Source organism: Hippopotamus amphibius, chromosome 2 (assembly GCF_030028045.1).
Source record: "Hippopotamus amphibius kiboko isolate mHipAmp2 chromosome 2, mHipAmp2.hap2, whole genome shotgun sequence".
Taxonomy (NCBI): Eukaryota; Metazoa; Chordata; class Mammalia; order Artiodactyla; family Hippopotamidae; genus Hippopotamus; species Hippopotamus amphibius.
In genome coordinates, this window is record NC_080187.1 from 206,638,481 (window position 1) to 206,665,273 (window position 26,793).

A 26,793-nucleotide genomic window follows, 5' to 3' on the forward strand; every position below is an offset into this window, starting at 1 on the left:
GGGGGCTGAGGCCACGGCCCCACTCCCCCCGAGGACATTCATTCCGGCTGAGGTAGGTGCTGAGAGCCAAAACAGCAAAAATCCATCCTGAGAAAACAAGGTTGTGGAGGGTGACAGTGTCAGGGGCCCAGCCACAGCAGGGGCATATTTTTGGAGTCTAATTCACCTTCCTCTCTCTTCTCTTTCTCTCTTTTTTTTTTTTTTTTTTTTTTTGATTTTAAGTTTGTTCTTTTTTTAAAGGAAAACATTAGTTCAATTCCAAGTCCTGTGGGTACCTGGCAGAGGTGAGGGGGGCCTTGGCCCAAGGGAGGGGCTGCTACAGGAACCCCTCTGGGTCCTTGGGGGGGTTCCCTGCCGAGGCTACTGTAAGTCTTGACAATCAGAGGAGCAGTCAGGACAGAGATGCTGGGAAGCCCCCATCTGAATCCCACGTGACAGGAGGAATTTTGCCTTTGACCTGAGAATGGGGGGTTGCTCCCTTCAGAGCCTGCCGGACCCTGGCTACTGTCCCGAGTGAGCTGGCTGGGCGGCTGGTCCTTCACTCGGGAGGCCAGGGCCTACGTCCTGGGGTGGCAGGGCAGCGGGCGAGCCTCCGCAGGGGGCCTTGGCCTCCGACGGCATCTCCTCCAGGAGGCCAAAGCCCTGAAGCGGCAGCACAGAGAGCTGGGTCTCCTCACAGAGGGCAGGGGCCTCGGGGTCCTGCTGGGGAAAGGGCCAGTCACACAGGCGTCAGCAGGAGGGCCAGAGGCCCACGAGCCCCCAGCCAGAGGCTCAGGCCCGGGGGCCAATCCCACTCAGGGGTTCAGCCTCCAGGCTTCCCTGCCTGGCTCGGGGGCACAGAGAGAAGCACCGGCCACCAGTCTTGTGCCTGCAGAAGCCCTGCAGCTTGGCGGAGGCTGGTGACCAAGGCCTGTGACCAAGGTGAGGAGGGCAGAGCCTGAAGGAGGGGGTGGGCTCGGGCGGGGCAGTGGGGGGACTCACCGAGGGTCTGGGGTTAGGTCTGGAGTCGGGCTGCCCCACGGCCCCCGCTCGGGGGAATAGCTGCTCCAGTTCCTTCACGTCCACACGTTTCCCGTCTCGGCCCAGCTGGCCCCGTTCTCCCCGTCCCGCCCCATTCAGTGCCAGGACACCAGGGTCCCTCTGGCTCCGGGGGCCCTGAGGAGGGGAGAGCTGGTTCTCTACATCCTTACACAAGAGGACCCTAGGCAATGAGCCGAGAGTTAGAGGGAGGCATGTGGGAAGAACAAGAACAGAAGGGTGGAAACAATGTGCCCCAACTCTCCCTCGCCTGAGGCTTTCCTGCTCCAGGCCTGCTCACCCCAGGCCGGCCCAGCCCCCTCTCCACGGCCTAGGACCCACCTGCCCCTTTGGCCGAATAAGAGGAAGAGGACACAGAAGATGATGCAGGTGACCCCGATGTGGATACCGATGACGATGCCTGTGGTGGACGTCTGGTTGGTGGCCTCCTCCTTCCGGCAGTCGCAGGGTGGGCTCAGGGCTGGGGGCAGAAGCAGGGGCAGGCTGGGGGCTGTGGCTCCCAGACACCCAGCCCTTGGGGGTTATTTCTCCCTCAGCTGCTCCTACCCCCTAGTCCACATACCATCAGCCCTTGTCTATGGGGCCCAAGTCCAACCTTTCCGGTTCTTTTTACCAGTTATTGAACACTAACTCTGTGCCAGATACTAGGAATAAGACTTTATGTGGACCATTTCATCCTCCATACAGTTCTATAAAGCTGGCAATACTATCCCTGTTTTGTGAAGGAAAAAACTGGGGCTCAGAAAGGTTAAGTAACTTGCCCAAGGTCACACAGCCAAACATCAAACTAAGGTCTGAGCCTGTGTTCTCCAGGGTTGCATGTACTGTTCTACCCTCCTGCTTTCCCAGGATGCCTGCTCCCCTCTTCCCTCAGCCTCTGGCATCCCTTCCTCAGGGCCAGTCTTTGGCCAGACCCCACCCCAACCCTCACCTGTCCTCTCAGATGCTCCCCTCAAAGACACGAAGCGGACTGTGGCATTGCCATCCCCGTGCTGGTTGTAGGCGAGCAGCTTCACCTCGTACACTGCAGCAGGGTCTGGGGGGAAGGCCAAGCTGATGAGGGACTGCCCCACGCCCCACTGTGTCCCCGGGTGAACCGGAGGAGACGTCTGCGAACCGCCCCCTGGCACCAGGCACTGCACCCCTGCCCAGCTCCCCAAGCCCCGGCTATGTCCGCCTCACCGAGCTGGCTGAGGTTGTAAGAGGAGACAGTTCCAGGCAGCAGGATGGGGCCCGTAAAGGAGGCCTTGCTTGCTGGGCGGTAAAACAGCTTGAAGCCACCCTCGTGCTGGGCCAGCCGGGGCCAGGGCTCCCACAGCAGCTGCAGGGTGGAGTGGCCCAGGACCCGCACTGACAGTGGGGGTGGGGCGGGGGCTGTGGGCGGAGAAGGAGGCCGAGGTGTGAGGTCTTGGTGGTCCAAGCTCTACCCTTCCACCTGCCACCCATGACCCAGACCCCTGAGAGCCTGACCACTCTGACCTCTAACCCCAGGCCTCTGCTTGCTCAAATAACACCTTCACGTGAATTCGAAAAGGACAACCCTTCCTCCAAGTAGACCCCACCCCACTCAGCCTCAAGGCAAGGCACCCTGAGCAGCGCACAACCTGAACAGTGGTGCACAGGGGTTCTGCCCCAACACCCGGAACGTCTGTGGTTTTGCGCTCCCCATCCAGACCTCACCTTCGCCTAGAGTGCTGGCCAGGGTGGGAGCAGAGGCCGAGCTAGCCCCCCGGGGCGTGTAGGCTTTGATGTAGAAGCTGTAGGCAGTGGACGGCTCCAGGTCGCTCACCAGATGCTGAAAGGTGCTCTTGCTGACTGCTTCCTGATACTCCAGTTCCGGGGGGTCTGGGGACACGAAGGATAGGGCAGGGGAGTGAAGGGGCGTGAGGGAATCCTACCCGCACTGGTGGAAGGAGGGCAGCCAGCGTGCGGTCAGGAGAGAGAAGGGTCAGGTCATGCAGCATTGAGGGGGAAGAGAAACAGTGAGTGAGAGGAAGGGGCTACAGAAGCAGCCTTGCCTTCCTGGGCTCCACCCACCGGCAGCCTTCCTGATGTGCAGGACATAGCCGATGATCTCCTTGGTGTTGACCAGGGGCTCAGTCCAGGACACGCGGACCTCGGTGGACGACACGGAGACCGCCTGCACATTGAGGGGGGGCCCGGGCAGCCCCTCGGCCCACAGCACGGTCAGCCTGGCGCTGGCCTGAGAGGAGCCAGCGCTGTTCTCCGCCACACACTGGTAGATGGCCTCATCTTCAGGGCCGATTCCAGAAATGGTCAGGGTGCTGCAGTGGGAGGGAGAGCCTCAGATCCTCTCTGCCTTCCAGAGTATCCTTGGAGGTTGGCCAAATGTCCCCATTTGAAAGATGGAGACACTGAGCCCCTCCAGAACACAACAGACTTGTCTGAGATCTCTCAGCAAGTCAGGGACGGACCTGGGACTCAAACCCAAGTCTCCAGACCCCCAATGTAGTGTTCTCCGCCGCAGGAGGCGCACAGCCTGGCCGGGCCCCTTGTTCCGGGCCCCTTCCCCGAATCGTCCCCAGGCCTCACTCTGGCAAACGCACACCACGCACGTGCCTGTTGTTATTCCTGAGCCTGACGTGGCCTCCTGGCCCCAGCACCTGGCCATTCTTCAACCACGTGACGTGAGGGGGCGGCTCACCCTGGGCTTGGCAGGTGAACATGGCTGTGGTCCCAGCTGGCCTGGAGATGGACTGGGGGTGCTGGACGAACTCTGCTGGGGCTGGGGTTGGGGGGGCACAGAGAAGCACGAGAGTCGTGAGGGGTCAGGTGGAAAGGGAGGGGACAGCTGTGCGTGAAGGAACGAGCAGAAGGAAGAGGGTGGGGCCAGCGGTGTGCAGGGGGCAGGGTGAGTGGGGGCCACACCTCCACCCCCGGGGGGGGGGGGTGCCCACCTCCACCCTCCACCCTCCACCCTCCACCCCGGCTCAGCCTCCAGGAGATGGTGGCAGCCCTCACGTCCCTCTGCCCCAGAGAGGCAGACCCAAGAGAGGACTCCATCTTAATGACTATTTAAAAGACTGACATTTGTATCCGAAAGCAATCAAGCTGAGCTCCCTGTTCAGGAAATTGTTAAATAAATAAATGTGCTAATAGGTTTGGCTGCACCTCGAAGGTGGTAATGACGGGGAGATGGATGAGCCTCAGGACGGGCCCCCCTTGCCCCTACATTCAATTCCACTCTCCTCCAATCCCAAGCCTCAAGCTTCCATTAACACCCGAGAAATGAAATGCTCCATCACTTTCATTTGGACAGATTTCGGCACATGGAATGCTAAACAAACGGGCATTTAAGTTCCTAATTCCCCCTCTCCCACCTCTTCCCCAGCTCTCCGGGAGGGAACAACCACAGAAAACCCCTGAGAATGGGACTCCTAGCCCAGTTCACAGAGATAGCTGAACCCCAGGCCAGGAGGATGGACAGAATAACCTGGTCAGCTGCAGAGGCACCGCACACCATGGGAGTGGAGGCCAGCTCTGCGTGTGTGTGTGTGTGTGTGTGTGTGTGTGTGTGTGTGTGTGTGTGGCAGGAGCTGGGGTGTGAGAGTGTGAAATGACAAACATACTGAGTGCGTGCGGGCAGGTGTGAGCGTGGAAGTGCCACACGTGTGAATGAGAACAGCACGTGGGGGGAGGGACACATGGGGGTGATGAGACCAGCTGAGATTACAAAGTGGAAATGATTGGGTGGGGGGGTGGCAATGGCACCTGGAGGGGCTGATGACCAAGAATGTCCTCCTATTCCCAGCATACATTCCTGGGGGAGGGGGAGAGAGAGAGCTGCAGCCTTTGGCCTGGGCTGGGGACCTAGAGAGGGGCAGGGGCAAGGCTGGGGCGTGGGTAGGGCAAGGGTAGGAAAGTGGGTGAGTATCAGGCACTGAACCTGGGCCAGGGATGCTGATGAGGCAAGGAATGGGGCCGGTGGGGGGGCGGGGTGGGGGTGGGGAGGTCCGTACCTTGCACCACCAGCCGGCCCTGTGCTGTCCTCCTCACTCGGGTGCCGGGCCTGTTGGCTGCACAGACGTAGACGCCCGCGTGCTGGACGGTCACGTCTGAGATGATGAGGTTCCCTGTGCCCAGCACCTGGATGCCCTCCACCCCAATGGGACGGCCATCTGAAGAAGAAGGCGCGTGTCGGGGAAGTAGGTGTGTAGGAACGTCCTGACTTGGAATTGGCCACCATCAATCTTCCAGGGAGCCCCAGTCTTTGATTCTGACGCCTCCCTCCAAGCATCACGGCATTGAGGAGGCGCGGGAGCAGCACAGAAAACTCCCGCCCAGCAGGAGAGAGCTGGGTCCTAATCCTAGCATTGTCACTGCCTGGCTGGTGACCTTCGAGTCCCTTCCCCTCAGTTTCTCAAACAGAAAAGTAAGCGGTTTGGGTTACATGGACGTTTCCCAGCCTGATTTGTCTTTCCTGAAAAAAGTTCCTTGGCCAAATATCCATTCCACTCCTTGATGGTCACAACGCCCATTAATATAAAGGCTCTGAGAAGTCCCGCAGCAAAGGGATCTGGTTTACCCTGTTTCCCAAACTTGTCAGACCACCAAGCCATTCTTTCCCCTTGCAGATCTCGCTTTGCGAAATGTTGCACCAGATGGTCCTTGCAGGGCCTATGGGCTCCTCCTAATGGTGAGGCCACTCTTTCCAGCCTCTCCCAGGCCCTGGGCCCTCCCCTCACCCAGGATCAGATTAGCACAGTCAGAATGCGAGGAGACAGCTCCCCATTCAGTCCCTGAAGTGGTGAAATCTACTCCATTATCCTGCCTGCTGCCCCCTCCTTCCCCATCACTCAGCTGCTACAATGTGGCACAGTCTCCTTGTGAATGCGACCCCACCCCATCCCCTCCAGACTTTCCTTCCCCAGTGACCTTTCCACTCAGACAATGTGGGCCCATCTGCACCCTTTCATTTCTCTCCTTCAGCTGCCTAGGGATTTAGGCTGGGGATTTAGGGGGCCAGGCTAGAGACTGGGGGGCCCAGAGAGAGGATGTGACAACTGGCTGAGAGTTTGAGGGGTTTGGGATTGCATTGCTGGGAAGCATGGCCAGGGTGCAGAGGGCAGAGAAGAGCCAGAGGGGAAAGAGCCTAGGGGTGCTGAGGGCTGCAGAGGGGCCCCTGGAGGGCCCGATGGTGATGCAGAGGGTGAGGGGAGCACGGAAGAGGGGAGCTGGCGCAGGACTGCTGGGACTGGACGAGGTAACCTGGGAAGCTAAGCCATCTGCACGGGGAGAGGGAGAATGCAGTGCGCAGGCACTGGGCAGGCGGACCTCCCTGGTCCTGCCCAGGAGAGGGAGAACGCAGTGGGCAGGCAGTGGGCAGGCAGACCTCCCTGGTCCTGCCCAGGAGAGGGAGACCTGCCCCCTCCCCAGGCCTTGGAAAGAACGGACCCCCACAGAGAATAAACAGGATTCCAAGTTCCCCCCAGAGCCGGGTGAAGAGACTGGCCCTCCCGGGGGTGGGAGAGGCAGGGGCTGCAGGATGGGGCTCACCCAGGCGGCTCCAGGACACAATGGGGCGCGGGTTGCCCGTGGCGACACACTCGAGCACGGCTGTCTGGTGCACAGTCAGGGTGAGGTTCTCAGGCCCCACGAGGATCGTAGGCTCCTTGTAGGCCCCGGAGCCTGAGCCTGGGAGGAAGATGCCACATTTCTTCACTTTAGCTGGGACCCTTCCCATCTCCTCACCGCACCCCTCCCCCCAGTACACAGCCTAGAACACGGGGGGTGGGAGACAAGCTCCAGCCCAGAAATCGGGTCCTGCGGGCAGAGAGGAGATGCCAGCAGCCCCAGGATGTTGCTCACACTCATCTCTCCAGTCAGGCCCTGCAGGGCCTCTAGCGGTGTAAGAGCCACCCCCACCCAACCACCTATAAGCAGAGGGTGGGCTTCCTCCGGGAAAACTGAGCCAGGGAGGGGCCTCAGATTCCTCCTGAAGCCTCGGCCCCAAGGATCATGGAGCTTTGTGCTTAGAAGGTGTTCTGTATGCACTTGGCTGCCCAGGCTCAGTGGAAGGGGGTTGATTTGTGGGTGCGGAGAAGAACGAGACAGGGCAAAGGACCCTCACCTGACACAGTGAGCCTGGCCCCGTGGCTGACCCGGACACTGGCGATGTTTGAGGCCACACAGTGGAAGATGCCGCTGTCCTCAGCCCGGAGGCCTGTGATCTGCAGGACCCCCTTGGGCAGCAGTGTGTACCTGTGGCGGGGGGCACAGTCAACCACTAGCACAGCACTGCTGGCCACAGGGACACTCAGCATCACAGACACAGCCCAGGACCCAGCACTGTCCCAGTGTCACTTTTGTCATTGCAGACACACGTTGGGACTCTTGCAGGTGGATGCACCTGCGATCCCAGCCTTGACAACCATCACACACAGATCTTCTCATGGATTCAAGTATCAAATCTGGGCCCACAAACCACATAGATCCTCCGTCTCAACAAAGCTGCAGAAACACCACCCCGGAGGCCGCAGGCAGGCCTTCTTCGAGGCGCAGGCTCTGGACTGGTCTGCCTCTGGGTTGTCCCTCCATCTCCCCCACCTGGGGCTCACCTCTCATCGTCTGTGTCGATGGGGACTCTGTTCTTCTCCCAGGTGATCAGGGGTTTGGGAAGCCCATGGATTTGGCACTGGAAGCGGGCCACACCGCCCTCCTCGCCCACGGCGGCCTGAGGATGCACATGGAAGTCGGACATGGCTGGAGAGAGAAAGGGAGCTGTGTATGGGGAAGGCACACTGCTGAGGTGCAGAGGGGTCGGGGGAGGGCGTGGAGGGCCTCAGGCCCGTGTCCCGGAGCCCTGGAGCTCACTCCGCTCAGGGGCAGGGCGTGTCCCCCGCTGTGCTGGCAGATGCAGGGCAGCAGCTTGCTGGGGGCACATCAGCACGTACCCTCCTCCTACCTGTGGGAAACATCCCCCACTAAGGGATGGTATAGGCGGGGCTGGGACACTTTGAGAAAGGTCTGGACAAATCCTTGGATGATAAACGTCTAACACGGAAATCTCGGGCTGCGGACCCACAAATGCCAGTCAGAGAAAGCCTTGCTCCCAAGGCCTGCTCACCACTTTTACAGCTGCTTTTGGATTTAGTTTTATAACCCCCTCCCCCCTCAAGGTATGCAAGTGCTAAGTATTATGCTGCACATTTTACAGAATAGGAAACAGAGAGGGGAAGCAATTAGTCCAGTGTCACCCAGCAGGGACCCTAGTTGTTAGACCCTGGTTACCAGCGCCCAGTGGCTTTCTTTGCCCTTCCTCATCACCCTCTTATCCTCAGTTCTTCTGCAGCTTCTCAATGTACCCCAAGAGGGTGGTGTACCATCCAAGGTGACAAGCCTCTCGGAAGACTGTCAGACCTACCAATTTACATTTCAATGTGTCATAAATATTCAGGGACTGCCTCCCCACCTTTCTGGGATCTGAACTAACTGCTTGAGCTCTGATCATGGGAGGGGCACGCCCCACCCCATTTTAGGCTGGTTAAGTGTTCCTGCCCACCCTCACTCCCAGCCATCCCTACTCCCCAACCTGTAAAGCCCCGAGACAGGGCCCCTCCCACGCGGGTTCCCAGTGTCAGCACCAGGGCTGTGATTTCATTAAAATCCACTTTGCTTCAAGTGCGGGAAGGCGGCTCACCATCTGTCCAGGCAGGCAGCCCCTCCCCTCCAACACTCCATCAACTGGGACAGTTGTCCCCTCCCAGAAGGAGCCCTCCCCCCACAGCAGCAGGGACACTGGAGCTTGTCCTGGCTCCTGCTCCTGGCTCCCTGGTGTGGGTGGGCACACCCCGTCTCAGGCCCCCTCAATCCACCGGCCTGTTCAGGACTCCAGGGCAGCTCAGAAAGGCCAAGCCTTTGTGCCCTTCTTCCCAGAGTCTCTGGGGGCTGACTCTTTTGTGGCATGTTCTCCATCTCATTTGCATGTGGTTCATTAAATATAAACATGCATAAAAATCCCCAGCCCTGCCTCCTCCTCTTCCGGGGCCTCCTGGGAGTGCGGCTGATGGGTGTGAGCGCCTCTTTGCACATGTGTGCAGGGCTGTGCTTGCCGGGAGGACACGGCTACCTCTGTGTATGTGGTGTGAGTGTCCAAGGCTGGATGTGAATGGGGGTTTGTATCCCTCAGCTCCTGTGGCTGGTGTGTGATTCTGGTTCTGTGTAGGTAATCAATCACACGTGTCCCCCTGGAGGTATAGTCCTTACAGAGGGCACCTTGGGGCCCTAGGGGCGGGAGGTGGCACCAAGTGCCCCAGCTGGTGTCCCCATCAGGCTTGGTGAGATGATCCCCAGGGAGCACTGTGAGGTCAGCCTGCCCAGTCTCAGGCCAAAGGCTGTGTTTGGCCAAGAGCCTACAGCCCAGCCCAGAGGTTTAGGGGAGGGGGCTGAGGCACTGGGAGGGCCCCTCTATTGCTTCCAGGCCTCAACCTCTAGGAAGGCAGGGCTGGAGGCAGCTCTAGGGAGCGGAGAGGGCACCCAGGCCCCTGGGTCAGCTGTCTATGCCCCATCCCAGCCCTGCCCATTCACGAGCTGGGGAGCTGCCTGTCCCCTCCTTGCTCCAGCTGGAGAGGAGCTTGCAGCCCCCCAGGGACTTGGGGCGGGGACTAATGGCTCTGCTGACTACAGATGCCTCCTCATTAAGGAACCGAATCCTTTTGTGTTTCTCGCCCCCAGTGCGGGCTCCCTGGAGGCGCCCAGAGCTAGGAGCTGGCCTGAGGAGACATTCTAGGGAAAGGGCTGCTTCTCATCAGGGCGCTTGTGATGGAGAAAGTTTGGCCTCTAGCTTCTTTCTCCCCCTAAAACTAAACAATGACAAAGCATGGGTTAAATATGACGCTGGAGAGGAATGCTCGAGCAGGAAGAGGTGGTGGTTAAGGGGCCAGTCTGATCATCTTCACACTATACAACAACGTCCGAAGGGTCCCCTGGGATGCAGCTGCGGCCCCTCCCCACCATCAGAGCGTCACATCTCCCCTCCATCAGAGCAGCACCGCGCTGACCCTCTCCACCAGCTTTACTTAATTGCCGTTCCGCCAAACATTTCATGTGAAGGGTAGCTTTGCTTTTAACAGTGTTTGAAAACCACTCATCTAAAGCCAACACATTCATCTTATGAAGGGGAAACTGAGACCCAGGCCCAGTTGGTGGCTCTACTGGCCCCAAATCAGAAGTTCCATGCCCCCAGCCCTCTGCTGGGGTGTCCCTTAATTCTCTAGCAGATTTTTCACTCTCCAAGGACAGGTGACCCCAGGGTGGACTGCAGGCTGCACTAGCCTCTTCTCACTGGCCGCGAGCTGGCACTGGGTTGCAAGGTGCAGGGACAACAGTGAGCCCCAGAGACGGTTCCTCGATCCCATCCCTTGGAGTCCAGCTGGCTACACAGTGTGGGCCAGGGCAGGTGGTGTAATAGGACAGTGTGGTCCTCTTTATCTGAGGCTGCTTCTTCCCTCCCCTTCCTCCCACTCCTTGGGTCGGCGTCCTGGGGGGATTGCAGTGAGACCCTGGGCAGGCCACCGTGTCAGGGTATAAAGGGGAAGAACAGGTCTGAATCCGTGTCGGATCTGTTTCTTTTACTTTAACCTTCGTATCCTATGGCTTTTGCTACAAGTTAATCACTAACGGGATGTTGCTTATAGCGTAAAGTATATATAATGGCCCATCTACGGGAACCCCGCCTCCCATAATGAGAGCACTGGTCCTTTTCTCCACAGATGAAGGGGTGAACAGGGGCTCTTCAGGGCCTGTCCTCTCAGACTCCTGCCACCTTCCTATACAGGACCTTGCCCTCCTTCAGCAGAGCTGGGGTCTCCTGGGATCGTCTACTCACTCTGAGTTCACTCCTGACTTCTTTAGGAGGTCAGGGGAGAAAGTTTCTTAGGGCCACTTAGATCTCCTATCTCCCAGAGTGGGGCATGTTTGGCTCACAAGTCTGTCCTGCACTGGCTTGTACGAATAGGCCACAGAGCCAGGGGAAGCTGTCCCTCATCGTGTTTCTCTGGGAGAAGGTCCCTGGGCAACCGTGGGGATGTGGGGCCGAGGACTGGACCTCTAAAAACACTGATCCCTGAGCAAGTCATCCTGGAGGCCACTGTGGTTGATAATGGTGGACACAGTTTACTGTTGTGGCTGGAGGCACTGTTTGTGGCCGATGTGGGTGGCAGCGTGTCTGTGGCTGGTGGACATGAAGGTGGGGCTGTGGCTTTATCTTCTTGCTGACACCTGTAGGTCAGGTAGGTGCTGTTTTGGGTCCCTCACTTCAAGTTGGAATATGGGAGGGGGTCCTGTTGGGACGCCCCTCCGATGTGAGGACCAGAGAGAGTGACGATAAGGACAGGGGCCTGCTTGGGAGTCATTGTGGAGAAGGGAAGAAGAATGTACCTCTGTTTCCAAACAATCTGTGAAGGAATCTCCCAGCCATGTCCCCGCCACGGGTACAGCCAGGCCATGCGCAAAGAGTGTTCAGAGAGAGAGCGAGCCCAGCAACCCACTGGGCTGGAAGGGAGCAGAAAGAGGCAGGAAATGGCTCCTGGACACCCCTATAAATCACCCGAGGGGAGGGGGGTGTCTCCTGAGAGCCAGATCTAGAGCGGCTCAGGGAGGGGAGGGGGACTTTCCTCCTTGTCCAGGACCTCTGGCGAGGTCAGGCCTGGATCTGATTAGACAGGCTCCAGGGGGACACTGGGGGGCAGGAAGGGTCGGGGCAGAGTGCTGGGAAGGAAGCCGGCAGCATCCCCCAAGCCCAGGCTTCAACCCTTCGGCTACAGCCAGACCCTATCTGGTGTGTGATGACAAAAAGATCAGTGGGCTTGTCGGAACAGAGAGTTCAAAACACAGCCTTTGCAGAAGCCAGTGGCACTGGGGGTCTGAGGCACCGACTGCCTCCACTCATGCAGCCATTCAAGAGGAACAACCATGACCTACAGACTCTTCCAAAGGCCATCAAGGCCAGCCCCCACCTTGTATCCATCCCTGCCAAGGACCAAGAACACCCCGAATGCCCTGCTCCTCCTCAGGCAGCTCAGATGATTGTAACATTTTTTCCTTATACTAGAGAAATGCCTGAATCCCATATGCTTCCACCCAATGCCCCAACTTTCCCTTTGAGAATCTCATTTTCCAATATAGTAGCCAGCTATTACGCACTTGAGATGTGACCAGTCCAAATTGAATTGGGCTGTAAGTTTAAAATACACACTGGATTTCAAAGGTTTAGTACAAAATAAAAAGACACTAAGCATTAGGGAAATGCAAATCAAAAGCATAATGAGATGCCACCTCACACCCATAAGGATGACTACTATCAAAGCCATAACAAAAACAACAGACAAAAAAACGACAACAGAAAATAACAAGTGCTGACAAGGCTGTGGAGAAATTGGAACCCTGTGCACCACTGGTGGGAATGTAAATTGGTGCAGCCACTATGGAAAATAGTATGGTGGCTCCTCAAAAATTTAAAAATAGAACAACCATATGCTCCAGCAATTCCACTTCTGGGTACACATCCATAAGAGTTAAGGGTCCCAAAGAGATATCTGTACACCCATGTTCATAGCAGCCTAATTCACAGTAGCTAAAAGGTGAAAGAAGGCCAAGCATCCATCAACAGATGACTGGATAAACAAAATGTGTTTCTGCATACAATATATTACTCAGCCTTAAAAAGGAAGGAAATTCTGACACATGCTACAACATGGATGACCTCTGTGGACATCATGCTAAGTGAAATAAGCCAGTCACAAAAAAGACAAATACAGGCTGGTGGGGAGAGAGGAACAGGGCGTTACTGTTTAATGGGAATAGAGTTTCACTCTGGGGAGATGAAAAGAATCCTGGAGATGGATGGTGGTGATGGTTTGCACAACATGAAGGTGCTTAATGCCACTGAACTGCACACTTTAAAATGGTTAAGACAGTAAACTTTATGTGTATTTTACCTCAATTAAAAAGTTGGAAAAAGAATAATTTTAATTGATAATAACAGTTAATAACTTAAAATATTGATAACAAGTTGAAATGAAAATATTTTGGTTTTATTTCCATTATTCTAGGGGGTGGATCAAAAAAGATCTTGCTGTTATTTACCTCGAAGAGTGTTCTTCCTATGTTTTCCTCTAGGAGTTTCATAGTGTCTGGCCTTACATTTAGGTCTTTTATCCATTTTGAGTTTATTTTTGTGTATGGTGTTAGGAAGTGTTCTAATTTCATTCTTTTACATGTAGCTGTCCAGTTTTCCCAGCACCACTTATCGAAGAGGCTGCCTTTTCTCCATTGTATATCCTTGCCTCCTTTGTCATAGATTAGTTGACCGCAGTTTATCTCTGGGCTTTCTATCCTGTTCCATTGATCTATATTTCTGTTTTTGTGCCAGTACCATACTGTCTTGATCACTGTAGCCTTGTAGTATAGGCTGAAATCGGGAAGCCTGATTCCACCAACTCCATCTTTCCTTCTCAAGATTGCTTTGGCTATTCGGGGTCTTTTGCTTTTCCATAGAAATGATAATATTTTGGATTCTAAAGACTTAGTCCAAAAAAATGTAAAAAACATTAATAATTTTAAAATAATGATTATATGTTGGAATAATATTTTGTATATATTAAGTAAAATAAAGTTTATTATTAAAATCAACTTCATCTGTTTCTTTTTTACTTTTTTTGTAAACATGACTATTAGAAAACTTAAAATTACCTATGTGGTTTGTGTTATACTCCCACTGGTCAGTGCTGCTCTAGAAGACACAAGCGATTTTAATCTTCACACAACAGACCTCCAAATACTCGAGGTCTGGGTTGTTCCCTGAGAAACATCCTCCGAGGGGAAACATCCTTAATTTCTTCAGCCATTTGTGATGTGAAATGATGGTCAGATGCCTTGAGCCTGAAGACCCTGGGGATGGTATGAGCCCACAGGGCCTTACACCACCACCAGGGGACCCGGAGCAGATTTCAGCCATCATCTGTAGTGAGCATCCCTGTGCTGTCCAATATGATAGCCAGTAGCCACCTGTGGCCACTTAAATTAAAAGTAAATTAAAAATGCAGTTCCTCTGGCTCACTAGCTGCCTTTCACATGTTCAATAGCGACAAGTGGCTACAGGCTACCTTATGGGACAGCACCAATAAAATACTCCCATCATCACAGAAAATCCTGTTGGACAGCCCTGGTCCATACCCAAGGCAAGGCCTCAGACCCACAGCTGCCTCCTGTCTTGCTCCCTCTCTCTTGCTGCCCCACCAGAGCGCCCCCTTTCTTCTCCATCCTCGTCACTAGCCTAGCCTTGCCCCTGCCAGATCTCTCCTCTCCTGGCCACATGGACTCAGAGACTGCTGACAAGGCCCACATTTGATCGCATCCTGAGGCTGTCACACAGCACGATTTCTACCCGTAGTGGGGACATACTTGCTGAGAGCATTTTGCAGGAGCAGTAAAGAGGTTAATGGTACAGGCTCTGGAATCAGACAGAACTGGGTACAAAACTCACCATGGCCACTCTTGGCTCTGTGACCTTGGGCACGTTAGTCTCTCAGAACCTATTTTCTCACTTATAAAACAGGGATGACAACAGCTCACGTTGCTAGAGCTGCTGCACGGGGGGGAATCAATGACATCTATTTGTAAAGGGCTTGGCACAGTCCTTGAAAAATAGCAAATACTTGCCAGCTATTGTTGAGGGAAAATAGAAGAATTTTGGGTTAAAAGGTGCTGAGAGGTTATGGAAGAGCATGGTGGGATTGGGGGTGGTGGTGGCTATCTACTCCAAGAAAGTAGCCATATTCCCACGGAAAGGCGAAGGCTCAGAGCGTTAGTGGTAGGGCCCTCTGGAGAAGTGAGCAAAGGCAGAATTTGCAAGGCCTGAATAGTGAGAGGGTCAGTGCACGGGGAAGGGGGCAGCCGGGTACAAACCAGAGCTTGCCTTCTATTTCACTTCTGCCTGGGGGCTTCACAGAGGCCCCAATCGGCGAGCTGTCAGTTGGAAGAAGCCATTGGGTAATTGAGGCCTTGATTTCTCTAGTAAAATGTTTATGAAGCCCATAAACTCATGCCTTTATTGGCCAGGCTCATTCCAGGGGATGGATGTGGCTCTCCGAGGTGTAGTTAAAGCACCTGCTGAACTCAGGCACCCGATGGCTACTCTGGCCTCCACCCAGACCCACCGGGCAGAGTGACCCCTGGAGGGCGAGGAGGCCAGCCAAGTCCACATGCTCTTTAAACTCCACAAAGCACTTGTAAATGTCCTATCTCTAGATGTACATCGGAAGGAGGGAGGTAATGACGGAGAACCCCGAGTCCTGGGAGGCCGGCAACTTGCCACGGTCCCCAGTGGGTTATTGGTTTTGTCATCAGGGTTCTCTGGCCCAGGCTCACGCTCCTCAACACTCTGTCCCAGTCTCCCCATTATCCGGGTCCCCACCTTGCCCATGACTTTGGCTCTGTTAGGAAAGAACCCCCACATTGATTGGCTGATGACATTTGGAGTGGAGGAAAAGTATGAACTTAGAAGACCTGTATTTATTCCCCTAGGCCTCCAAAGGGAAGTCTGAGAGTTGAATTAAGGTTCTGAATCCGAAGAGTGTGATGTTTTGGGGGGATGGGGGAAGGCACTGCGTGGGGGTTGGGTGTTGGACGGATGTGGGTGGATAGTGTCTGGAGCTTACAAACAGCCCCAGAAGACCGTGATGACTCAGAGGCCCTACTGAGGTTGCTGGGGGTGATTGATTCATCTGGGCCTCTGCCTGGTGACCCTGCTCTGAGAAGCCTCTGGAACCTTTTGTCTGCCTCCTCAAGCCCCTTACCCCCTGCCTTGGGCCCCTGAACCCCAGCCCCTCCCTCCCACCCTCCCACACCACCACCAGCTCACCACTCCCCCGGCCCCAATTCTAACACAAAAGGCAACTTTGTCTTTCAAGTCAGCAGCCATAAATCCACGTCTGTCCCCTCCCTCCTGGCAGCCACCTCTGACAAATGGGGGGGTGGGGAGGTGGGGGACAGTGGGGGGCCGGACTCAGCTTGGGAAAGTCCCTGCATCCAGCTGTTGGCCCACTGTAGGCTGGTGAGCATCGAACCTTTATGGCCTGATCTTTGATTCCAGCGGATGGTAAGACCCAAGGCACAGCTGCAGGGAAGGCAATCTGAGGCTATCTGCAGGCTCTGGGCTGCGCTTGTACAACCCAAGGAGAATAAAACCTCTCAAAGCCCTACTTTTAATTACTCAGCCCATAATTTGGAGGCTCTGGTTCTTCCTCCAGACCAAGCTGTGCGCTCCCTTTCCCTCCCCTGCCTCCAGCCCACCACGGAGGGTGTGACATGTGCCTGGGGGAGAGTGTGCTATGGGACACAGGTGGTGTGCCTGTCCAATGCAGCATACTGGACGTGCCACTTGGGTGGGTGTGCCCTGCTGCTTTCAGTGTGGCCCCTACACATTCAGGGGAGGGGAAAGGGGGAGAAGTATCACCTACCCCATGTGACCACCCTATCTGCCCCACTGCTAGGGTTTTCAAAAGCAGTCCCAGATTCAAATATTTTGCCCTATATTTCATCCTACATATCAGGCAATGAGTCAGAAGATGTGTCCTAGTTTGGGGTTGGGGAAATACAAACATCTGTCCTATTTACACAGAACACCCACTGAACCAACTCTAAGCATTCGTTCAAAAGATACTTACTGACTGCTAATGTGTCTGAGAGGATGTTCTGGCACCCCAGGAGTAAATTTCCTCCATCCCACAGCCACTGTCCTTAGATTTTCCACCCAAGCTCCTAGAAATATCAGAAAGGTGAAAGCACCAGAGCCAGGGTCTTAGGTACTATCACAGTAATGCGGCCCTGGAAAACAGAAACCTGCAGAAGCCACAGATGGGCAAAGGTAAGATATTATATCAGTATAACCCTGAGAGGTAGGGATTACTAGCCTTTCTGAGGCACAGAGAGGTTAAGTAACTTTCCCAAGGTCACAAAGCCATTTAATGATGGTCACACATTAACATTTAATGATGCTAAAGCAGGCATTTGAACTTATAGTGGTCTAACTCTAAATCCAGTGCTCTAAATCCTGCATCACAGCTGTGACACACACACACACACACACACACACACATACACATTCAAATGCTGCTCAAACATGACTTGACCATACCTGCAAATACTGGCACAGAAAATCACAGAGGCACACAATAACCTAGACTCTTAAAAGTACCCTGCCTATGCACATTCAAAGACACCCATGACACAGCAGGCTTCACTTTAACTGAATTCCCCCAGGGTTTGAAGTAGGTTTCATAGAGCATAACTAATGCAGATAAGCACCACGATAAGATGGAATTATTAGCCCACTAATGGTCACTGAGCCCACACGTGTTTCTTAAGTTCTATGAACACAGGTAAATAAACAACCCAGACGCTAGTCCCCGGCTAGCTCTTCCATAAGCGTTTCCAAATCAGCAAACCAGGAAACCAAGCTGCAAGGATGGGGTCTGCAGGGTTATTCCTGTCACATGTTGGGTCTTATAAAATAGAGAAGTAATTTATTTTCCTGGTTTTGCAGGGGGAGGACGAAGCATTGTGAGATGCTAGCGGCTTCCATGGGGTGAGCTGGGGTCGGGGGCGGGGAGAGGGAAGGTGGATGTGCTAAAGGGAAAGGTAGCTGTGACTGACTCAGTCCTTTTAATAACTGGATCTTGATAAAGCCAAAGCCCCTCTCTGGGCCTCTGTTTCCTCCTCTGTAAAATAGGGGAGTTGAGTTGAACAAGTTATCATCCTGCTGTAGCCTTTGAGACACATGTGTTTCCAGGCACCAGCTAAGGGTGCAGGGTCAGGGACTGGGAGTCCACTTGGGAATCCCTCTCTGCCTTCGACTTGAAAATGTCCAGGCCCAGCAGTGCCCCTCTCCATAGACTGCATGTCTCCGCCCGTGTCAAGGTCACCAATCTTCCTTATGTAAACCACCCCAGGCGCACAACATCCTTAACTTCCGTCATTCTGGTCAGATACCGGATCTCCCTCACCTCCCGGAAGGGCGTCTGGTTAGGGGGCCCAGGCTGGAGCTATTAAGTAAATTGCTTTCACATGACCATGAGGACAGCTCAACAAAAACAGACACTTCCTCCAAATTTCCAGAGCCATATATTAGGATTTGTAGGGACTAATATAGCAGGCATTAGGTAATGGAGAGGTGACCTGGGATAATGCCTGGCTCTGTCACAGATTCTCTATGTGATCTTTCAGTTCCAACCTTGGTTTTCTCATCTGTAAAATGGGAGTGGAGGAGGATAAAGATAATCTCTAAGGTCCACACCATTAAGATTCTAGGATAACACTAGGTAAAATGATCTCTCTCCACCCATAAAAGGATCCTCTCCTATTCTCAAACTTTGATCTGATGCTGTATTTACCTCTCATGGCTCTACAGAATCTCTAGCAGCTCAACACTGAACCACGATAGTTTAAGGCCTGTAGACCCTCCGCCCCAACAACACTTCAGAAGAAGCCCTACCCGTTTGAGGGAAGAGGGAGGCCTACATTCCATGGGAGGATCATGAACTTTCTTGGTTGGTTAGGGCTACCAACTCTTGGAAGTAGACTTATTTGGGGAACTCCACTACTGCCCTCTAGTTGTCAAAGGTCTCCTAAAGCCCTAGGAATCGTCTGTAGAAAGTTTCAAAAGCTTTCTCTTAAATTCAAAGGAATCACCACACCCACCTCTTCCTTTTCCTGTGACTCTTATTAACAGCCTCATCATGCACCAACTATCCCAGCTAAAACAAACCAAGGTGTCTCCCTCTCCCCCCAAAAGCTAACTGATAATCAAATCCTGGTCTAACCAACCTCTTCCCTCCCATTGCCTTCACTTAGGCTCTTCTCACTCTCAACTGTTTCTGTAATAGCTTCCTTTCTCCAGTCTTCCCACTTCCAGTGCTTTCTCCCTTCTCTTCTTCCTCCATCCTGAAGCCATAGCTATCTTCCTGAATATCCAATATGATCATTAAACATCTTCGGTGGGTTCCCATTGCCTTGAATCAAGGTACTCTTCTTGGGATGGCATTCAAGGTCTCCATTATTAGGTCCTGATTCATCTTTCCAGCTTCAAATGCAGCTAATTCTCTCTTCATGTGATATGTACTTTGACCGTGTGAGACACGTTTGCTTTTGCTAGACGTATCATAGATGTTCACGCTTATATTTATTTCTGCTGTCCCCTTTGCCTGGAACTCTTTTGCCACTCTCTCTACCAGCAACCTATCTCCCACATCCCCCAAAGGATGCAGAATTAATTCTTGCCTAGAATGTGCCTTGTGCCTCTCTCCTAGCCCTTATCAGACTTTATTAGAATCAGTTGCTCACACATTAATTGCCTACTAACCTATGAGTCCATTACAGGCACAGAACAGTCTAATTTACCTTTCTACCTCCAGCACCTAGAACAAATACTAGGTAAAGAATAAGTCCTCATTAACTGTGTCCTGAACGCTGGTTTTAAGGATCATATAGTCTTGGGGGTCATTCCACATTATCTTCTCTTCCACCCAAGTCCCCACCCTGCCACATTTCATTGTCTAATTCGAGCAAGTTACTTCCTTTCCTTGAGTCTCAACTTCAATGAAATGAAGGACTTGGACTAGGCACCCCCTACCCCCTTCTCAAACTTGACTGTGTATCAGAGTAGCCTAGGGTGCTGAGGAACAATGCAGATTTCCGGACTCCACTCCCTTGGTCCGGGGTGGTGCTCAGGAATCTATATTTCTGTGAAAGCGCAGAAAAGGCTGCCTCACATGCGTGGCCAGAATTGGGAACCCCTGGTCTGGCAGGTTCTTGAGAACCCTGATTCTCTTTCGTCGGGCTCCAGCATCCGACAAGGGCCGATTCTTAGCTCAGCACCCCCGCCCACCCCCCACCCCCTCGCTCTGAGCAACGGGGTCGGCTGGTCCAGGCACTCTGACTCCAATGCCAGGAGGCGCAGAGCGGGCAGCCGGGCGGGTGGAGGAGCCTGCGGGAGCCCGGCCCCCGCGGGGCCCCAGTGCAGGCATTCGGCTGCCGGGCGGGGTCAGGGCCCCGAGCCTGGGGCCCTGAGAGCCGCTCGCTCGGCGGCAGGAGTAAGTGGGACCATCTGCTCCACTCCGCAGAGGTCAGCGCTTTGTGTCAAGCTCCCATCCCCCCTCGCTCCTCCCCCACCTTCCCCTCTCTGCCCTTTGACTCCCGGGACTCAAAAGAAAAAAAGCCCTTGAGGACCTGATGAAAGCGGGAGCGTGATGGGGAGCGACGGCGGCCGCCGGAGCTCGGGGCCCGGGCAGCGCCGGGCCTGCCCCGGCGGAGAGCGCGGCCGGCGGCGGCTGCTGCTGCGGGCCGAGGAGGACCGGCCGCGTCCCGTCCGCAGGGCCCGGGGCCGAGGCGGCTCCCGAGGCGGGCGGCGCCGGTTCCCACAGCCGGCCGGGCCGCCGGGCCCCTTTGAAGTGGCCGCAGCTGCACACCCCGGCCCGCGGTTAATCCCCGCCGACGCGGGCGTCCTCGCCCCCCCGCATAGCAATAGTGTCCGCGCTGAATGGCGCTGGCTAATTACCTCGCTCGCACCGCCGCGGGTGAATGAGAGAACCCGGCATTGTGCGCGGCGAATGGAGAAAATAAGACAGCCATTGTCCTCGCACGCCAAACGAGGGTTTGATGTCGCTGGGCCGAGCGAGGCACCATTTCCCGCCACCCCCTCCCCCCGGCGGGGCACATTCCCCAGCTGGGCCCGGGCCGCCGCAGGACCGGGTTGGCCCGGGGAAACTGAGGCCGGCAGGTCCGGTCTCGCCGGGGAAGCAGCCCTCCGCCTCCCGTGGAAGCCTGGCGGGCGGACGCGGACTGCCCCGGGGCTCCCCTCTCCACCGGCAGATTCGTAGGGGCACCTACTGTGCTCTCCCGGTTCTGTCCCCGACTCAGGAAAACAACAACAACAACAACAAAAAAACAGGCACGGCCCTGCCTTCAACAGCCTAATTAGATTTCGTTGAGAACACACGAAACAATAGGAGGAGTCGGGATTTACATCCCTCAGTGCCCAACTGTGTGGCACCAGCTGAAAGGGCCAGAGCAGTTCGGAGAATGGCTGGGAGAGATGTAAGGAGAGGGACAGGACTCTGAAAAGGAGAGGCAGGACGATGGGGAGCTGTGGGGAGCCTGGACTGAGGAAGGGACTGGCATGTTTCGGGAGGAAGCGGGAAATGGTTGGAAAGGGAAGGTCCAAATGACTCAAGGTCTGCAGAGCCAGGTTTCAGAATTCAGATGTAATGTGGGAAACACCAAGGCCACTGTTTTGACCCAAGAAAGGTCCTCATGAGAATGGTGGATGGAAAGGTAAGACTGGAGTTCCAACCACTTGCCTATGGAAGCTGATTCATTATCAGGAACTGGACTAGCCTGAGGCATTTCCCTTTTTATCCTGTAGGATGTGGGGGGCTTAGGTTAGAAATCAGTACTAAAGGAAATCGCAATGCAGATGGACAAGCTGATGATCACTCTATTTATGCATTCAACAGATTCCGTGCTTTATCAGGCTGCCTCTCTTCACCGTCACCAACCAAATAAGGTTGCTTTTTTGGCGGGGCAGGAAGAGATTACATCCTTCAATCAGGAAGTGTCTTATCTTTCTCAGAGTACTCAGTTCAGAGACAGGTAGGTACAGGACAGATGCTCTTTGAGATTTGTTGATTTTAGAACTGACCTGCTTTAATATCTTTCACTTCCAGTATCCTTTTCCTGGAAGCACATACTTCCTAATCCCTCCTGATGGGCTCTTATACTATTTCTGCCTAAAGGCAGAATGTCATACATAAGATCCGATGTCCTATCAGGCTTCTCAAGTGATAAAAAGGTCTGTTGCTCAGGTCAACAGTAGGCTGTTGGGCTGACCCCAGTAGCCACTGGCTAGCACCACTTATGATGCATATTAGAGAGCTCTTTCTGAGGCAGCAATCTTTTCTAATATTCTAATATCCACATGACCACAATTAGATTATAAGCCCTTTGTGGGCAGCCCATAACTAGACTCTGAAACAGGACCATCCATCCTTCCATTTGTTTGAGAATAAAATTAAAGAATGGACAGCACTTACTGAGAGACTAAACCGCAGCCAGAATGGTTCCTTGTTTTGACTGATCAGCCGCCTTTAACATTACCGAGCACTAGTTTTAATAGTGATACGTGAAAAGTGTGCTTTTTAAAGGAGAGAAAAATCTAAGTATAGGTCATTGTTTTTCCAACCCAATGCTGAATCAAGGTTTAATTTAACTCTGGTCATAACCTCCAATATGATCATAATGTTTTTCTTTATAATTCTCCTAAATCTTCATCTCAGAGTCATATTTCTTCTGCCTAAGACTCGAGAAACTTGAGCCCGCTTGGCTTCCGAGCACCTGCTGCCACTGAACTACCCCCCCTGCTTGGGCCCTTCTACCTAGTTAGTTGATCTTGCCTAGTTAGTTGGTTTAAAGAACTTCAAAACAAAAAGATAAAGCAGAGCTGCTGTGGATGTGGTAGATGTAAGAAGCCTCGAGCCTCACCAATCTGACTTCTCTCTTTCCCCCATCTCCAACCCGCAGACCCGAGGACCCTTAGGAATGATGCATAAAGTTCCCTCATCGAGAGGGGAAGAAAGGGCTTATCCAAGGAAGCAACAACTAGTTCGTAGTAGCACATGAAGTTCGAGGGAAGAGGGATACTTCCCAGCATGGAACTGGCCTGTTAGTTATTCTGGGGGTAAGGCCAATGGTCTGGCAGGCATCCTGGGACTTTCTGTAGCTTGCCTGGAAGGGTATCCCACCCTGAGGTGACTAAATACCAGTAGCCACCTCTCCTGGGGTGGCAAACTGGGATCTGAACTCACCAGGCCACCCCCTTTCCACTCAGCACTCAGTCATGGCAGCTGCAGCCCAGTGCAATCCTGATCCTCCCCCAAGTGGCCAGCAGTGGGACCCTGGAAGAAGGGTGTTTCGAGGAAGGGAACAGAATAGGGAGATAGGGGTGCCTTCTAAGACCAGAAGAAGCGATTAGGAGACTCAGGATACAGTTAGATGCAGACATGGCTGCTCTCAGCTACTGACTGTAGGGACTCAGAAGCCCTACTGTCTTAGGAGAATGTCTTAGGTGAAACCACCCTGTAGGCCCTTGAGTAATATCTGACTCAGTTTTACCTGCCCTCCCCCAGGTCCAGGCTGTTGAGCTCCAGAGGGTGAGTGTGCCTACCACAGCAGGGAGGGCATGTTCCTACCCACCTTTTCACATGCCCACAGCTCCCCATTCTCACCCTCCCCAGGCACCAACTCCAGGCCAAGCCCTGTGTTTAGTGCTGAGGATGCAGACAGGAGCTGGCCCCTCCCCCTAAGGAGTTTGCAAACCAGTGGGAAGAACAAGCTATATACTCGCTGTCCCAGAACAGACCGGGTGTCTTCTGATTCTCCACACCCCAAAAAAGCAAAGCTGGGCATACAGCTCAATGAATCCTTCTTGAATTGATGTGATGAAAGCTACATAGCTTTATTTCAGGAAAGCCTTGATCCCATCAACCTTACACTTACCAGCCTTGCTTGTAATGCTCTTGATTTTGTCACAGTTTGATGGGAAAATGACTGATTTGAGAAGCAAAATCAGAAACGCAGGACAGCAGGAATATCAAACAGGCTCAATCCTGAGACTCATTCTATGTAATATCATTATTGGTCCTCTGATATAGTGGAATCAAGACTATTCTAACCCAGACTTCAAGTGGGGCTAATTTAGACAGGGTTTCTCTAAGGTACTAGAGGTTTGGAAACCAATTTTAAGAGACCTCAAAAAAATTGGGGTGAGGGGAATTACTGCAGAAAGAGGGTGACATTCCATATAAGCTGGGATGTAAAAGGCAAAACAAAAACAACCCACGAGGAGGGGAAGAGGTGAGGAAAAAACAAGCCAGATGTGAAGATGGCAGAAAAAGATCCAAGAATTGTTTATCACAAGCCAAATACTGGGTTTCCATTTTCTAAGATCCTGGCTCTGAAGTTAGAGCCCAATGCCATTTGGCCAATCAGCACATTGGAAAGAGCATCTGACCGCTTTCAGTCCCAGTTCTGTACAGCTGGGACTTGGGGCAAGGCCCTCTCTCTGGGTCTCAGCTTCCACAGCAGTGATGTGAGAAGCATGGGCAGGGGAGAGGGGAGAGGGGAGCGTAGGGTCAGGGCGAATCAGCAAAAGTTGGAAAGCTCCCCTCTCCCCATTCTTGCTTGCCCCTGGGGGGAGCGCACTCCCAAGCACGGCCAGGGAGACGAGCACGCGTCTCTCTTCAGTCTGCCATTCTATGAAGGCTCCGGGACCCGCTCTGCTTCCTTTCCCTCGTAGAGCTTGCCTGTTCGGGTTTGCCCACTAACTTGTCTAACTCCCACCCCTTGTCAGAAATCCCTGGCCTACACCCCAAGCCAATTGGGAGGAAGGGGGCTGGGAACCTGAGACCTCCGCTCTCCTCTTCCATTTTGCTCCCCAAGACCGGCTGGAGGCCCCCAGGTGGTGGGAGCCAGTTCCCGAGGTACTAGGGGAAGGCTAGGGAAGTAGTGACCCCGAGGCAGCATGCAGCAGCTCCAGGGGGGACACACGTGCATTCGCTGACCACAGAGACTCACACTCACCCACCTGCACACGCACACACGTTCTCACACCCCCAGACACACGGGGCGTGGTGACTTGACAGCCCCGAGACTGCGCGGCGCAGGGATAATTGAATGCACCTCGAGCCGCCCGACCTCCACGAGAAGCAGCCCCGCTTTGCGCTGCGGGGTGGGGGGCATCCCTCTGACGCGACGCAGAGGACAGGGGTCGTTTTCGGAGAGCGGCTCCTCCCGGCCCGCTCTCTTCCCACCATGCTCGCCCCGGGGAGGAGAGCCAGGCCCTGCGCGCGACCAGCAGCACCCCGCCGCACCCCGCCTGGGCTGCACTCGGAGTCCTGAGTCCCGAAGACCCTGCCGGCCACTTGGGACACGTGCACTGCTGGGAGCCAGGCGGGCAGGGACTGGGCTGGGGGAGCGACAGAGGGTGAGGATGACCAGAGAGCTCTGCCGCAGAACTTTGACCCTGACGTTTCAAAAAGGAGGAGGCCAAGCCCAGCGCAGGAGAGAGAGGAGTGGGAGAGAGAGATGGAGGAGAGAGCTAGAGCCAGCCTGGGACAGGTAGAGAGGAGAGGTAGGGAGGAGGGAACTGGGTTCAAGACAAAAGAGGCAGTGTCTCAGCATTTCAGAAGGGGGAAGGGACTTTAGGAACCTTCTAATCTGGACCTCTCCACACTACTTTCCACCTATGGGGAAACTCAGGTCCAGGAAGGTGAACTTTGGATTCTGTGGGTCCCAAGTCACACAAGGATGAGTTGAATATTTACATATCAAAAGCAGCTTCTTGTGGACGTGGGAGCCAAGGAGGGCACGGAAATAATGATGATGTCTGTGTCAAGTCCAGGCGCCTCCCATGACCCTCAGTCAATAATGGGGAGGCCAGAGGAAATGTCCCCTCCAAGCCAGTCCGAGTCAGGCACCCCCATGGAGTCCAGTCTCCAAGACTCAGCCCTCCGCCTTGCTTCTCTGCCCTACGGACACCAGCGCCCTCTGAAGCCTGAATAAAGGGTGCCTCCATTGGTGGATGGGGACAGAACCCTACACCCTATAAATGCCGGGACACTACTCACCCTCTCCCCTTTGAAGAACAGGCAGGGCAGCACTCCCTCCCGTTCCCCACAGAGACAAACTGAGGCCCAGCTGCTCTGAGGGAAGGAGGAAGCCTGAACCCAGAGCCAGTCCTCAGTGCAAGTCTATCTGCATCTCACACTGGCTCCAGCCCCCTGAGGGTGTCTGTTGTCCCACCACAGTCCCACAGCAAGAGCGAGTGGGGTTTATTACAGGCAGGGTTTGGGGATGAATTCTAGTTGTCCTTGATTTCTCCCCACACAAGTGCAGTCTTTGCAGACACCATTCCAGGTGGGAAGGAGCTAGGCAGGGAAGACGACTCGGAGGGAGGGCCATGGGAGGCAGGGCCACAGACCGGGGCACATGCCCCATGGAATTATCAGCCCCCAAACCAAGGGCCTTCAGGCAGGGCTGGGGGCAGCAACCGGGACCCTCCTCAGAAGTCAGACTGCTGAGCGTGAGGGCGAGGAGATGCTGAGCGCCCGGGGCTGCTGCTGGATCCCAAGAGGGTCTGGTTCGGGGCTCCCTCCCCCACCGCATTCCTGGTTCTCACCCAGAGAGCCACAGTCTGCCCTGTTCTAGGGACCCCAGCCGCAACTGCCCCACTCCCCTTGCCAGGAAGGCCCTGCCCTGTGCCCTCCCAGCAGGCACAGCCTGCCCCTCCCTGCAGCGCTGCTGGGTTTACCATGCCGCCGGCCATCCGACACGTCGTTCAGTGGGGCCGAGAGGGCAGGGGCCTCATGCAGACCCCTCACCCAGCTTGGGGCCGTCGCAGAATCTCCCAGCCACCACAGCAGGCAGGGACTGTGGTCGGGGGTCGGGGCCACTAACGCAACCAGGTCTTGGGCCACCTTGCCCAGGCAAGGGGACAGCACAAGGACAACCAGCAGCCTGGCTCCTCCACCCTCCAGGCTGATCAGGGCTCTTCCCGGCTACAGGCCCCCACCCCCGGAACCCCTGGGGAGAAGGATCCTTCTCTGAACCACACCAGTTCCTCTCCTGTGATTTGTTCTGAATTTTCAAACAAAGAGTAATTATGACAGATGTGGAGCAATCAGC

The 26,793-nt window shown here is 54.5% G+C and overlaps 1 protein-coding gene across 1 annotated transcript in view; it reads right to left on the bottom strand.

Annotated features, from left to right (window-relative positions):
- Nucleotides 1–501: 501 nt before the first annotated feature.
- The window catches only part of IGDCC3 (immunoglobulin superfamily DCC subclass member 3), a 38,446-nt gene continuing 12,154 nt past the window's right edge, over nucleotides 502–26,793 (bottom strand). Inside the window, exons 3-14 of the mRNA XM_057724619.1 lie at nucleotides 7,617–7,761; nucleotides 7,130–7,260; nucleotides 6,556–6,693; nucleotides 5,019–5,177; nucleotides 3,619–3,784; nucleotides 3,076–3,323; nucleotides 2,719–2,883; nucleotides 2,221–2,412; nucleotides 1,970–2,074; nucleotides 1,360–1,498; nucleotides 982–1,201; nucleotides 502–699 (exon numbers count right to left, since the gene is read on the bottom strand). Of these exons, the coding sequence (XP_057580602.1) occupies nucleotides 502–699; nucleotides 982–1,201; nucleotides 1,360–1,498; nucleotides 1,970–2,074; nucleotides 2,221–2,412; nucleotides 2,719–2,883; nucleotides 3,076–3,323; nucleotides 3,619–3,784; nucleotides 5,019–5,177; nucleotides 6,556–6,693; nucleotides 7,130–7,260; nucleotides 7,617–7,761 (2,006 nt within the window). The remainder of the gene's footprint in view (nucleotides 700–981; nucleotides 1,202–1,359; nucleotides 1,499–1,969; nucleotides 2,075–2,220; nucleotides 2,413–2,718; nucleotides 2,884–3,075; nucleotides 3,324–3,618; nucleotides 3,785–5,018; nucleotides 5,178–6,555; nucleotides 6,694–7,129; nucleotides 7,261–7,616; nucleotides 7,762–26,793) is intronic.